Source organism: Chrysochloris asiatica, unplaced genomic scaffold (genome assembly GCF_000296735.1).
Source record: "Chrysochloris asiatica unplaced genomic scaffold, ChrAsi1.0 scaffold00007, whole genome shotgun sequence".
NCBI classification, from domain to species: domain Eukaryota; kingdom Metazoa; phylum Chordata; class Mammalia; order Afrosoricida; family Chrysochloridae; genus Chrysochloris; species Chrysochloris asiatica.
Window position 1 is genome coordinate 1124277 of NW_006408525.1, and position 15572 is coordinate 1139848.

General features: G+C 41.4%; 1 protein-coding gene across 1 annotated transcript in view; it reads right to left on the reverse strand.

Moving 5' to 3' along the window:
• The window catches only part of MYO1D (myosin ID), a 382292-nt gene that overhangs the window by 233965 nt on the left and 132755 nt on the right, over positions 1–15572 (reverse strand). The window contains exons 7-11 of the mRNA XM_006832312.1: positions 13818–13934; positions 10220–10423; positions 4991–5136; positions 4678–4792; positions 675–845 (exon numbers count right to left, since the gene is read on the reverse strand). Coding sequence (XP_006832375.1) covers positions 675–845; positions 4678–4792; positions 4991–5136; positions 10220–10423; positions 13818–13934 — 753 coding nt within the window. The remainder of the gene's footprint in view (positions 1–674; positions 846–4677; positions 4793–4990; positions 5137–10219; positions 10424–13817; positions 13935–15572) is intronic.

The following is a 15572-nucleotide window of genomic DNA, read 5'->3' on the forward strand; positions in this document are numbered from 1 at the left end:
ATGGAATCACGGAGGAACAGCCATGTCTCCCTGTTCACTTAACGGAGGCTGCCAGAGATGTGCTCCTTCCTTCTCTAATGCAGATTCCATAGACAATACTAACAACAGACATGCCACGTGCAGCACAGCACAGCACAGCACAAAGGTCTGAGCTGAAACCACGACTCCCATCATTCATTACGAAAGGACGATTTCTTTATGGCATTCATTTAAGGAATGAGAATGTGTGCTTTCAACAAGGTCTAAAGAAGTAAGTATGGCAGAGCCCACACCACATTTGGTGACAACTGAGGATGAACAGTAAAAAGTCAAGGACAAAAGCTGTTTTCAGTGCCAGAGTTATCAGATGCAGGAGCAAAATTCTAGCACATGAACAAGGACTCTGTACCTATTGGTGACAAATGACATCATGTTTGCTAGAGAATCAGGTTCCTTTTTCCTATTTCTAACCAATTGATTAGTCTGCAGCTCCCTCTCCTGGTGATTATGATTTTATCAATCTTGCCAGCCTCTAAGCCAGAGAATCTATCCACAGCAATTAATCATTTAATGGGGGCCTATGGCCTTTCTTTCTTAGTAGAGGGGGAATTCTTTTAACCCAACGTATAAAGTTATTTAACTCTGTTCAACAACAGGAGGAAGTTTGAGGAAGTTCTCCTCATTAAACACATTACCTTTCGACTAGAAAAATGGCCATGCTTGCCCAGCTTACTGTTCAGTGCTTCAAGGAACATTGCGTCCGTGACTTTGCCGACGTTCATGCAGGCATCGTCTAGGATTGCGATGATGCCTTTGTGCTGCTGCTCCACAAGGTCCACGATGATCTGATTGTTGAAGTAATCAATCTGTAGGACACAGCGAGGAGGTGATACCACACAGGTAAAAAAAAATACCAGTTTCTCTGTAGCAGGAGATTAAGTAAAGCTACCAGTTGCCAAATAGGTTTGTACCGTTAAAGAGGCCTAATGACTCACTGATATGGCACTGTAGGATAAACACTGGACTGCTAACTACAAGGTCGGCAATTCAAACCCACCCACCGCTCCTTGGAAAACCCATACAGCGTCTCTGAGTCGGAACCGACTTGATAGTACTAAAACAACAACACTAAAATGAGCACACATTCTGTCTGACAGAGGTTAATTTTAGATTTCCTTGTTGACTTTACGATCATGGAACACTTGTTTTTAAAAGAGTGCAGTCCAAAGCAAAGACAATAAACTGGATAATATTTTCCCATCACCAACACTGTCTCCAGATCCTGTACCCCAAAATCTGTTTTTGTTAACCACAAGACCAAGCTTCCAAGTGCCAATAAATAACCTTAAAGTACAAATCAAGAAGCGCTGAAGGCATTGCATTGTGGTAGCACTGGACTGCTAACCATGTGGTGGGCAGTTCAAACCCACCAGCCACTCCATGGGAGAAAGTTGAGGCGTTATGCTCACATAAAGATTTACAACCTCATGTGGTGCTATAGGGTAAGTAGATCAAACCCACCAGCTGCTCCTTGCAAACACTATACAAGGTCTCTGTGAGTCGGAACTGACTCAACAGCACTTAATAGCAACAACAAAATCCTATATAGGGTCTGTAAGTCGGAACCACTTTGACAGCACCTAACAACAACAAAGGTGTTATCTGATGTATTACTTGATAACGAGGAGAAAATGTTATACCAGACTACCACATCTATTATTTGATTTGGAATGAGTAAACCCTAAAAGAGCCTCTCTTTCTCAGCCTCTCTTTCTCAGCTTCCTCAAAGTTAAAAAGGCCTAAGGGGTATAATAACAGCATCTAGACATTTTCTGGGAGGACACTTGACAATGTTTAGAGACATTTTTGATTGTCATGTCTAGGTAAATGTTACTGGTATCTAATGGGTACCAACCAGGGGTGCTATTAAATACCTACAATACATAGGCTAGTCCCTCAAAGAAAGAATTCCCTGGTCCAAAATAAGGCTGAGAGACCCTAGTCTAAATACTTACTTTTACTATGAACATTTACTATATTTTTAGAGAGAAAAATTATTTCTATCTTTAGAAAAAATATCCTCAAAATGCTCAAAAGGTAGGGACTCTGATTAATTAGTAGCTGACATCTTACACTTTGGGACTAAAGACTAAGAAATTCAGACTAAGTCTTTTGTTCTAGGGACAAAGGAATTAAATTTCCTTTCAACTTCCAATTGTATAAATAAATAGGTATTGATTTTTACTGGAGATTCCAGTAACTTTTGGTTTGTAAGCAAAATGCTTCAAACATGGCTTAAAAGCAATGGTTTTTACACATGATCTCGTAAAACCTTGCATTCTTAGGGATGAGGAGGGCCCGGGGCGTAGGGCTCTGGGCCTCCCATTCTAACAGCAGCTTTGTGCTTGAGAATCAAGTTCCCAACAACTTAAATCAGTCTGTGTACAGCCCAATTTAAAAAGGAATGAGTCACTGAGACAACCAGACCATGACCCTCCTGAATGAAGTTCACACACAATCTATGAAAGAAGCAGAACCCAAATCCAGTCAAGACACTACCGCTACCAACCAATTTATAAGAAAAACAAGAAGCAGAGAAATGTTATCAAATGTCACCTCAGGAATGCAACTAGCAGAATCCAGACTGTGAGAAATGCCAAGGAACCAGGGACTATTTCTCTTCAATACATGTGTGTTTGCAGAGAGCGAGAGAGATGGGGATAGTCTAATAATACACAAGCGATCAACCAACCAACCACAACGGAAGAACTTTGGAAAACACACAACAGCCCTGAACCCCACTACAGGAGAACTGAAGAAGTGGGAACACACTGACCAGACATTTGATGGCATTGAGGAATTGTGAATTTTTGAAACTATGATAATGGTTTTGTGGTTATAGTTTTTTTTTAAAATCTGTTAGAGACACAAACTGTAGATAAAATAACAAAATATCTGAGGTTTATTTCAAATTAACTTAGCAGCAGGTATGTTTACATGTTTACATACAGATGACAAAAGGCCAGCCGCTTACAGATAACTGTCAAAACTGGGGGATGGAAAGAGTCTGTGCTCTCTGTTCTTAGGGAGATTTGAAATTTTCCATAATAAAAAACTGAAACCAAGAGAAAAAAAAACCAGAATGAATCATTGTTTAGCAGCTAAGGGTTTTCAAAGAAAATGCTGGCCCAGAATAGAGACTCTAATTTTGGGGAGACTAGGCAGGCAGTTAATAAATTTTGTATCAATAGGTCTATGGAATGGTGATACTCTGATAATTAAAGATACTCTGATAATTAAAGAATGTTTTTGAGCGGTACCACTGAATCACATCTGAATAAGTTTTATGATTTAATTTCCTATAAATATCTATGCTTCAGTAACAACTGTATTTATTACATTATACAACAGGTATATTCCAAGAAGACTTGCATATGAACTTAACTGAACGGAATCAAATCACATTAAATGTGCTATGAGAGTTCATTATTTAAAACAAAACTAGGTAATCCTAATATATAATATTTATTTGCAAAACAGATAAAATTTATACTGAAACACTTGAACAAACTTTTACAAAGTTTCTAATTCTAATGTTTCCTACAAGATGGCAGGAAAGGTTGAAATTTGTGTGGGAAGAAGTCCTCATGCTAGTATTATACAGTGTGCATTCTGGCATTATTTCGCTCTTTAGAGAGTAGAAAGGTTTGTCCTATAGCACTGCAGCAGTGGAGATGCTCTGAACTATAATGATGGTGGTTTATGTGCCGTGGAATGGGTTCCGACTCACAGTGACCCTGTATAGGGTTTCTGAGGCTGTAAATCTTTATGGGAGCAGAAAGCCTCATTTTCTCCTACCTAACAGTTGGTAGTTTTAAACTGCTGACCTCGTGGCTAAGCAGCCCAGCTTGTAACTGTTACGTTACCAGAGCTCCTGCTAAACTATAATAGATATGAATCACAAAACTCATATGCTATTATTCATAAAGTGATAATATACTATCACTACGTTCTAACTCAGTATTTGCTGGGCACCAACATCTGACTCTGTCAGATGAGAAAATGGGTAGACAAAAATCCACACAAATAACAAAACAAATGAAACCCACTGCTGTCTAGTTGATGCTGATTTAGGGTGACCCTGTGGGGCAAAGCAGAACTGCCCCATGGGGTTTCCACGACCGCAAATCCTTTCAGAAGTAGACTGCCACATCTTTCTCCCATGGAGCAGCTGGTGGGTTGGAACTGTTAACCTTTGGTTAGCAATCAAGTGCTCAAAACTGTACCACCAGGGCTCCTAAATGCCACCCATCAACCCTAAAAATGAAATATGTTTACATACAATCTATCTTAAAAATCAGAACTAAGGTTCAGGTGCGTAAATATCCAAGCTTAAAAAATTGCCTTTTTAGCCTTGTCTTCACTGACATTTCAGTACTTTTCCTAAATTATACAAAATGGCTAAAATGTACTTAGTCCCTGTATGGGTCACATGTCTAGAAATCTGTGTGGTCCAAATGAGTCTGATATATCTCATCTGTCATAGTGTAACACAGACATTTAAAACCTACGGAATGCTCTTAGGTTTCAGTACTTCTTATTTAACTCTCTTCTCTGTTTGGAGTTTAAGTGATAAGATGTGACATCATCAATAGTACGTGAAAGGCATGCAAACATTTCCCACGAGATTCCACTCACGTGCTTCCAAGGGATCCCTTCCCGCTGATACTCCTCTTGTTCTTGCTTCAGGACCAGCTGAATGAACAGCTGCTGCAGTTTCTCATTACAGTAATTGATGCAGAACTGCTCAAAGCTGCAACGAAAGGAGGAAAATAACTTTAAACAAAATACAAAAAATAAGATTTTAAGGATTTTATCTCATTTACCTGTTTTTACTTAAAAGTGTTTTTTTTTAAATTAAGAAATGAGTGAAGGTTTACAGATAAGATTATCAGTTTTGCATTTAAGAAATCCTACACTTAGTTTCATCTTAGCTATTGTATCACTTTACCTGTTGTTGTCAAAGATTTCAAAGCCATAGATATCCAAGACACCGATAACGGTGTTTTTCCCATGGATTGTAGTGTCATAGTTCTTGACCTCGATAACATCATTGAGGCGCGTTACAATCCAACAAAAAAGGCGTTCATATATTGCCTGTGAGGAAAACAACACAGTAAGTCCTTGCCCATTTGAAAACAAGTCCTCGGTTTGGGTTTGTGATGGGTTTTAAATTCCTGTCTACCTTCTCTTTATTGTTGGTTATTGCTAAGTACCGTTGAGTTGGTTCTGACTCACAGAGACCCTGTATAGGGTTTCCAAGGAGCAGTTGGTGGGTTTGAACTGCTAACCTTGTGATTAGCAGTTCAGTGCTTATTCTACAGTGCCACATTATTACCTTACATTGAACAATTACAAACAGATTATATGTTAAAAGAGCTATATGATCTATGCAAAATTGAATTATAAATTGTTTATATATACTATATGTCCCAGGCATGTTTCCATGCAAGATAGATCATTCATTTGGTTAAACTCTCCTATAAGTCACTTCATTACTTTACTGCTAATTTCATCAACTATAAAAATTAAGGGACCAATGAGTCAATGTTAATACTATGCTCCACTAAAACTCTATGAATTCTGAAAATAAAAATAATTGATCTATAATAATGTTAAGTAAATATCTGAGCAAAAAGGTCACAGCTGGAAAATCCTTGAGAATCAAAAACATGTATCTAATGCTCAGGGGTACACGGGTACACGTACCAAGACAGAGGCAAAGGCACCACACGCCAACACACAGTCCCATCCAGATACTTCCACCATCTCTCCTGCTTCTCTTCTGTTATAATGTAGAAGGTCCTTTGCTCCCCATAAACCTATCCCTCCACCACTTGTGGCTTGGGGTTCTCTTTCCTTAGGTCATTTTACCTCCTTCAGTTCCCTTCTTCATCTCCCTTTCTTCTGGAAGGATAAACATGCTCTACATAAGAGCACAGCTTTTGGTATGGATTACATCTCAATGGAAAGAACACAAAAATCCTCACCACTGGACCAATAAACAACATTCTTATCAACGGGAGAAAAGACCGAAGTTGTCAAGGACTTCATTCTTCTTGGATCAACTATCAACACTCATGGAAGCAGCAGTCAAGAAATCAAACTATGTATTTATTGCATTAGGCAAATCTGTAGCAAATCTGCTGCACAAGAATTTTTTCAAGTGTTGAGGAGCAAAGATGTCAGCTTGAGGACTAAGGTGCGCCTGACCCAAGCCATGGTATTTTCAATAACCTAATAGGCATGCGAAAGCTGGACAGTGTAATAAATAAGGAAGACCGTAGAAGAATTGATGCTTTTGAGTTATGGTGTTAGAGGAGAATATTGAAAGTGCCATGGGCTGCCAAAAGAACCAATAGATCCGTTTTGAAAGAAGTGCAGCCAGAGTGTTCCTTGGAGGCCAAGATGGCCAAACTTCGTCTCTTGTACTTTGGACATATTGTCAGGAGAGACCAGTGACTGGAGAAGGATATCATGTTTGGTAAGATAGAGGGTCAGAGAAAAAGAGGAAGACCTCCAATGAGATGGATTGGCCAAGTGTCAGCATCGATGGACTCAAGTGTGGCAACAGTAGTGCAGTTGGCCCAGGATCGGACAGTGTTTCATTCTGCTGTGCATAAGGTCGCTTTGGGTCGGTACCAACTCAATGGCACCTAACAACAACAACATACAATAGGGCACCTTTAGAAAACCCTTCTTCAACATCGCTTTCCAGCTACCCATTTTCTTCCCCTACAGATTATGCGTATCCACACAGGCTCCCTTCTACACCTCCTCTTCACTCTTTAGTCCACTCTAGTCTTGGCTTATATACCATACTCTGCTGAAATGTATAATCAAGGACCCTAAGTCTCTCGTACTTGGCTACTCTGTCCTTATTGTTCTCGGTTGCTCTACATCATCTAACATGCTTCACTACCCTCTTCTTGAAACATTTTCTTCTCTGGGTTTTTGTACTACACTCTCCCAATTTTCCTGGTTGCTCCTTGGTGAGCTTTGGTAGCATCTCCTCCTTTATCTGACCTCTAAATATGGTCTAACATCTTCTTTCTAAGTCATCTCACCCACTATTAAATAACAGTAGTACAGCACCAGGCCCGAATGTACTCTCTAAACCCAGACTTCTCCACTGAGCTCCAGACCCCCATGCCTGACCACCTACGTGAAAATACAGATGTCTCACAGCCATCCCAAACCTATGTCTTGGTAAAAGTCTTGATTTTTCTACTCCTCCAAAACTGTTCCTTTGCTACCTGTAACCATGAATAAACGGCACCAGGAACCCAGGGATTTCTTCATTATTTCTAACGAGTATTTGTTGAGCATTTATTAGACATAATTTGTTGGGGATTCAGGGGTAAACAAATGCAAACACGATCTCAGCTTCCAAAGAAAGCTTACAGCAGGATGAAGGAAACAATTCTTCTCATACACACATACACACACACCTAGGAGAGGAGAGCAGATGAAATTATAAGGGAATTTAGGCTAACCAGTATTCAGGCAGGCCAGGGAAAAGTAATGAGATCAGAAGGATGAGTAAGAGCTAAGTAGGCGAGAGCAGCCAGCAGGGTAATCCAGGCAGAGAAGTAGCACGTACAAAGGTCCTGTGGCTGGAAGGAGAAAGGATAAAGATAACTTGTAGCGTCTAAGACTAATGTGGCTGGAATGAAGGAGGCTAGAATATGATGTGAAATGAGGAGGGAGAGGTAAGTTTGCGACAGACCATGCTAAGAAATTAGCCTTAACTCCTCCATTCGCCCAAACAAGTCCGGTGCATTTTATTTCTCAAATACAGTCTACCTCCTGTCATCCTCTCTTCCCCATCCCTACTGCTACCATCCTAATCCAAGTTGCCACATAAACTCATTCCCTGAGTACTGAAATATCCTTTTAATTAGCCTCTTTGCTTCCACTCTTCCCCGACTCCTCATAGGGTTCTCCTCATTAAGGACCAGAGTAATCTTTTCAAAAATTTCAATGTGACGCCACTGTCCCTACTTAAAATCATCTAATACTGTCGTTGTTGTTGTTGTCAGGTGCCATCGAGTCGGAACCGACTCAGAGCGACCCCATGCACAGCAGAACGAAACAATGTCCGATCCTGGGCCAACGTCACTACCGCTGCCACACTTGATGCCATCAATGATGCCACCTGGCCAATCCATCTAGTTAGGGGTCTTCCTCTTTTTCTCTGACCCTTCACCTTACCTAGCATGACATCCTTCTCCAGCGACTGTTCCCTCCTGACAATATGTCCAAAGTATGAGAGACGAAACTTAGCCATCCTGGCCTGCAATTAAACCCAAATTCTTTCTAAGACTGCAAAGCAAGTCTGAGGTTTATAAGGGTAAAAAATGGAAAAGACAGCAACCGAATCAACCAGCAAAAATATAATGAAATTAAAATGTTAGAACTGAAGGAAAAGGAAAAATCCTAAAAAACAACCACTTGTCACACAGGTAATAGACAAAGAGCTGGTTAAAGTTTATGATACACAAAGAGCTGTAACAAATTGAGGAGCTCTGGTAGCAAAGTGGTTTCGAGTCAGGCTGCTAATCTCACGGTCAGCAGTTTGAAACTACCAGCAGTTCCACAGGACAAAGATGAGGCTTTTCTGCTCCTGAAAAGATTTACAGCCTTGGAAACTCTACGGGTTTGCTATGAGTAGGAAATGACTCCATGCCACATAACCACCACCACCTCCCTAACAAACTGACAAAAAGATGATCCAAAGAAAAAGGGATATAGACCCAAGCAATTCTCAGAAGAATGGCTACAAATCGCTTACAGAAACTCATTAAAAGATGCTTAAACATACCAGTAATGAAAAATTAAAATAGCAGTGAGCTATTACTGCACAGCCAGGCAACCAGTCAATTTATGTTTACAAGCAGTGTACTCTGCCTTAGCAAGCCCACACTTGGGAATCCAGCCAAACGAATCACCAGTGTGTAAGAAGAGCTGGACAAGGATTTGTAGCACTGTTTGTAGTGACCAAAAAAATGGAAACCCATGCACTTATGAGGAGGGTTAAATAAATGATGGTGCCATCACTGCAGGCTGGTAAACAGTCATTAACAAGAATGAATCAGCGCTCAGTCAGTGACTTGAAGTGGATGCCTCAGACGCAGTATTAAGTGAGAAAAACTAAATGGAGAAAAGAGAGCATTTTTGGAAAACAGTAACTAAATTGTCTCTGCGCATATTTATATAGTCTATGAAGGCTACGTTAGGTTGTTGGCATATGCAAGGAAGAGGGGTTCTGAAGCAGAATGCTAATTTGCATGAATTATTGATGTAAATTAACAAAATCCTTAAAAAATGTAAAGCTTGAGGCAATTTTTCCTCCACCCCCCTTGCCATAAGAGACTTGTTTTCTCTCAGCTCTGAAGGATTCCTCAGTGGGAAAGCTTGAAATGGAGCTAATGCTACACCATACTTTTACTATTACTTCTTCACCCCACACCTTTTTAGTCTCCCCTAAGTACCTAGAACTTTCTAGGAGTTACCCAAGAATTTACACTACTGCAGCACAAATTTATGACTGAGTCAGTGTAGATGTTCCGAAGTGAGGGCAAGCCAAAGGCTGTGGCTGTGTGAGAGTACTAAGGCAGCCAGACACTCTGACGATACAGTGCAATGATGCTTTACTTCTCCACTCTGTGATAATATACTTTAAATAACGATAGAACAACTGCTTACCGCAATTCACAGAAAGCACTTGCTGTGCTTGACTGGGTTTTCAGAAAATCATTTCTAAGCAAAGCCATGAAGCCCAGTTCCTGTGAGATACTAGGAAACATGTCAGTAGTTGATCTTGGGGGATGGATCCCGGTTTTGTGGGACCTGGTGGCCATGTGATTTCCAGAGCCCTCTCGCTGGTAGAGAAAGAATGCAAGCTTTGAAACAAGATTAGGGCCAGGAAAGGGGTGCACACAAGCAAGGGCCTGACAACGATTCGCTTCACAGTAAACCTGTTTCTGCTCTTCTCAGGATGCTTTCTGGCAGCGATGTAGGAAGGGTGCTTTACCGAGACTGTGACGGCTAAAGGCATCGTGATGGATTCTGAAGGCCTTAATCTACTTGCAAGGAACCTCTGAAGACACCCTCATGAAATTTCACTAAAATGGCTGAAATCACCACCAGGCCTAAAGGAAGTAGGCTGAAACCCTACCTTAGCAAAGGCATCTCTGCCGTAGCAGGCTTCTTGCTCTGTGTGCTGTTTGTCGATGACATCACGGCCCGTAGCCACAGTCCGGAAAAGAAGGGCTTTCTCAACCATGTCCGCCTTCGTAGAGAGCAATTCGGCTATGACAGACACAACCTTACTGTTTTCAATAAGAGGTGTGTCGCCATCTACTATAAATTTTAAATTCCCCTATATCAAAGGTAGAAAAAGCAAGACACAACATTTCTAATGAGAGACCGAAGGACAAGATCATGGATACACTAGCCAATTTAAAAAGGCAATTTTCAAGTGACTTTGTTTGGAGAATTTATACATAGTTCATATCTCTACACATAAAAACCTGGCACTGCATTCTTTTTTCCCCCTCTTCTCTGTTGTTGTTGTTAAGTGCCGTCGAGTCGGTTCTGACCCATAGTGACCCTGTACAGGGTTTCCGAGGGTGTAAATCTTTACGGGAGTAGAAAGCCTCATCTTTCTTCCACTGAGCGGCTGGTAGTTTCAAACTGCTGACCTTAAGGTTCACAGCCCGATTCGTAGCCACTACGCTACCAGAGCCCTCTTCTCTAGGTATTCTTATCTTTTAATTTTCAGTGTATGTTTTTGACAGACCCAAGTGTTCCATTTTCCATGTACTCAAGTCTCTCTCTTTAGTGTCACACTGTGGGGCAGTGAATTGCTTAGTGCAGCTTTTCTAATGCTGGTTGTTGTGACTCCCACCAAACGACTTTTTCTTGATGGGTCTGCTTGAGAGAAGGTGGGGGAAGATGCTGATAGGATTATAGGACTCAGTTGTGAGTTGCTGTTAACAGGGTGTTAATGAAAACCTGGAACTCTAAGGTGTTGATAACATGAGGCATCTTAGAAGCAGGAGGGGGGAATCTCACTTCCAACAAGGAAGAGCCAAGCTCCCTGCACAGTGGACTTCCTTAGTCCAGAGAAGGGGCAGAGGAGCAGCAGAGGAATGGCAGGAGCAGAACCAACAGACAGAGCCTGAGAGAGCTAGGGGAGCAAGGAAAGCTGAGCGCCTTCAGGCAGGAGGCCTCACTGTGAACTGGAGAGCCTTAAGGCATTCATCAGAGAAGCCAGGTTTGCTGACCCACAGAGCTAGAACCAGGTGCCTTCAGGCTGGGCCTTATGTGGAGTAGAGTGGAGTGCCCTTTGGGCATTTTCCCCCATTGCTAAAGGAACTTTGTAACAGTGCCTGAGCAGGACCCAAGCCACCAAAGCTCTTGTGAGGGGCCCAGGACCTAAGGGGGAATGCTCATGGGAATGGCTGGGAAGACGCTGTCCTGTGGCCTGACCACTTCAGAGTCTGCATTGTAACCTGTTGACTTTCTTACTAAACCCATAATTGCGAGTACTGTCTGTGAGTTGAGTGTGGCCATTGCTGCGGAGTAGAGAGTGCTGTGGAGGGAAGGCTGGAAGCAGAGCTGGCCCCACCTCAGCCTCACAGGAATCAGCCTTGGGCTGATGTGGGTGCTGACTCTCCTTCTCCCCTACCACACAGCAGCTGTGCCTTGTGCACGTACTTAGGTTATTCCCTACTCCAAAGGCTTAAGGCATTGTCAATATTTTCTCCTGTTACTTTCATAGCTTTTTTCTAGCACTGAAAATTTTGATTATTTTGGTATAGGGTATAAAGTAAGGATCTAACCATTTTTCCACATCGTTAGTTCCATTGTTTTGAAGTGTAGCTTACTCTCATGATTTGAAATGTCACCATTATCATATAGTAAATTCTACCAAGGATTTTTGTCTATTTTATCCCACTCAGTCAACAACTTAAGAACCATATAACAAGCATCTAGCACATCAATTGATCTATCAATAAATCTGGTTCTGAATTTGTGCAACACATTTTAAGATCCCATAGGTTTTTACTCTCACTTGAAATCTGGTAGGATCAGTCCCACTCTTCCCTTCTCTTTCCCCTGCCCTACTTACTATTCTATTTGGTCTTCGTGTATGTTTATTGTTCTAGATAGATTCTAGAAACATGAGTTTGTAACCAATTCAAGAAGCTGAGATGGCTTACAACATTAAAGTCTTTCCAATGCGGAAATTATCATTTATGTTGTTGTTGTTAAGTGTCGTCAAGTTGGTTCTGACTCATAGCGATCCTGTATATGGTTTCAGAGGAGCGGCTGGTGAGTCTGAACTACTGACCTTGCGGTTCAAACCAACCTTGTGGTCCAGTGCATTATCCCACAGTGCCACACCAGATCTCTCATCATTATGTTGTTGTGAAGTGCTGTTGAGTCTATTCTGACCCATAGTAACCCTGTATAGGGTTTCTGAGGAGCTGATGGTGACTTTGAACCGTTGACCTTGCCAATCACCGATCATATATTTCTTGATGTTGTTAACTACCGTGGAGTCAGCTCACAGCTGTGTGTGATCCTGCACAGGGTTTCCGAGGCTATAAATCTTTATGGGAGCGGAATGCCTCATCTTTCTCCTGCAGAACCGCTGGTAGTTTTGAACTGCTGACCTTGAGGTTGGCAGCCCAAGTCGTAACCAGTACGCTACCAGAGCTCCTTGCCAATCATGTATAGCACTATATAATTTTTCTCCCTAAAGGTCCCATGTCTTTCTGATTCATTTCAAGTTAAATCTTGCTACAATAAGATGAAAGGGAATTTTTATTGCAGTTTTGAATTCATATTGTTGCTCATTTATTGTAAGCCTTGTTATGTGCCATGGTTGGTTCCAACTACAGGCTCATCATATTATAACAGTTGGAATTGGCTGGATGGCAGTGGGTTTTGTATATAAACGGAGCCCTAGTGGTGCAGCATTTAGCTGTTCACTGAAAGGTTGGCAGGTTCAAACCGCCAGTGGCTGTGTGGGAGGAAGAACTGCTGATCTGCTTCTATAAAGACGACAGCCTAGGAACCCACCGGGCAGTTCTACTCTGACACATGGATCCACTAAACAACAACACATGGTTCTTCACTTCTTTTAAGGTTACTTTAGGGTAGAGGGAAATAACTGGACCATAAGTCTGCCGACTTGGCTGACAGCGTTTTCTCTGTAGTGAGCTGGCTGGGCCTTTGAGCCAACTATGCCATCTCTAATCTAGGCCTCACTTCCCCACCTGTAAAATGAGAGGGTTAAGATTCCAGCTCTAATGGTCTAATAATCCTACAAGGATCTTCAAAAAGTCTGTGGAAAAACTCCATTATCTTTTAATTCCATTTTTCCATGAACGTTTAAGCCCCCTCTTAGGTTTCAAATGCCACTATAAATTGATTTTGTGCAAAAGGTTTCAGTTCATACCTTTGGTCGTTCAGAAACCTCTGCTGAATTATTCGGACCTTGAAATTAAACCAATTAAAGTTTGATTATATCAGTGAGATAAACTAAAGCCATAGTCTCAAACTGATTGTGGCTTAGAAAATCCCTTTTGATACTATAAAATGATGGCGAGAACCACAAATAAATATGAATTTCTTCAGAGTATGAGAGGAATTTTCCTTAAATAAATTACTTTTCAAATCTACAGGAAAAGAAGTAAAATCTTCGGAAAGAGCATTGTGTTTCCATATGGAGGCAATATATTCTGAAAGGCGTTCCTACTTACCAAGTGAAGAATAGTGGCCAAAATTTTATATACGGTTTGAATCTCCTCGGATTTGAAGCCAATTACTTTCATGGCATCAGCTACTACTTTGAATTCGGCAGCATCGTTGATAGAAGACTAGGGAGGAAAATGGAAAACTAAAGTCACAACCATTTCAGATAAGGATCAACTCCAACGACTGTCATACTAAATTCAAGTTTAGCCAAGGTCTTGATGGCTTCATAGTAAATCAGTTGAGGGGTGTCCAAGAAAAAAACAACACCATGACTTTGGAGATGAGAACACGGTGGACCTGCTGTGGAAGGTACCTGGTGAGCTTGTGTTCAGGAGTCTCTCCTGTTCAGGAGACCACTAGGCAAGCTCCTCTACTCATCAGCACCAAGACTGTGGGCAAGATACTTAATCTGGGTGAGCCTCAACTTCCTCATGGGTAAAATGGGAGTGGTGTTGTTAAATGCCATTGAGTGGGTTCCAACTATAGGATTTCTGTATAGGATTCTGTATAGGACTTCCAAGGAACAGTTTGAACATCCTTCAGGACTGGCGGTGGATCTTGACTGGTGTAAATTAATCTTGGTGATCTTATTCTCTACCAAGTGGCTGGTTTAGTCATGGGCAACAGATACCAGAGGGTGGACAATAAAGCATGAGGGAAAGACTTCTGAGGGGACTTGCAGAGAGTTTCCCTATCTCTTAAAGGAACACAGTCAGGAATAGGCCCTCTGCGTATGATTCCTGGAAATGCTGCTGCCATCTTGGAACCATGAGGAAAACCAGCTGAAGAGAACAAGTCAATCACCAAGAATGGCAAAGTTGTAAGGGGGTGAGGGGGTGGGAGGAGGGGGAAACGCACACACACACACACAACACCTGGGTTCCTCACATGACACTGAATTAATCAAGTCTGGAACTGCTCCCATCTCAGAGTGTCTTGTTATGTCAGATACTTAAGTTCCTAAGTATTTTGAGAATTTTAATTGGTCTTGTCTGACTTGTAGTCAAAATAATCTTAATCATACAAGACTCTTACATTTTAAGACTTGTAAGTAGACACAGTATATAGAGTGTAATACTTTATAGTCATTAAAAAGAATTCTATTAATCTGCATTAGCTTATAGTAAGATGCTAATGAATGCGCTGTAGTAGAACCAGGTTTATGAATCAGCATCTATTCTATGACTACACACACACACATGTATGTATGTATATGTATTTTGTTGTTAAGTGCCATCAAGTCAATCCTGACTCATAGTGGCCCTGTATAGGGTTTCCAAGGAGCAGCTGATGGGTTTGAACCATTGACCTTGTGGTTTGCAGTCCAGTGCTGATCCTACAGGACCACACCAGGAGTCATATATATAAACATGCTCATATATGTGCATATATAGGAAGTGTGGTGGCACCATAGGGTAAGCACTGAACTGTGAACCCTAGGGTCAGAAGTTTGAGCCCATTAGCCATTCCACAAAAGACAGATGAGACTTTCTGCTCCCACAAAAAGATTTAAAAGCCTCAGAAACACTATACAGGGTCGCTAAGAATACTGACTCTGTGGTACTTAACAACAACGTATATGCCCTTTAGGGAGCAGCTGATGGACTCGAACCTCCCACCTGTGATTAGCAGTCCAGTGCTTATCCTACAGAGTAACAGCGCTCTTATAGTCAACAAGTTCATGGAAATATGGAACTTAAACATTATTTTTCCATGAACTTTTTGAAGTGCCCCCCCAGCCCCATATATATATATATATA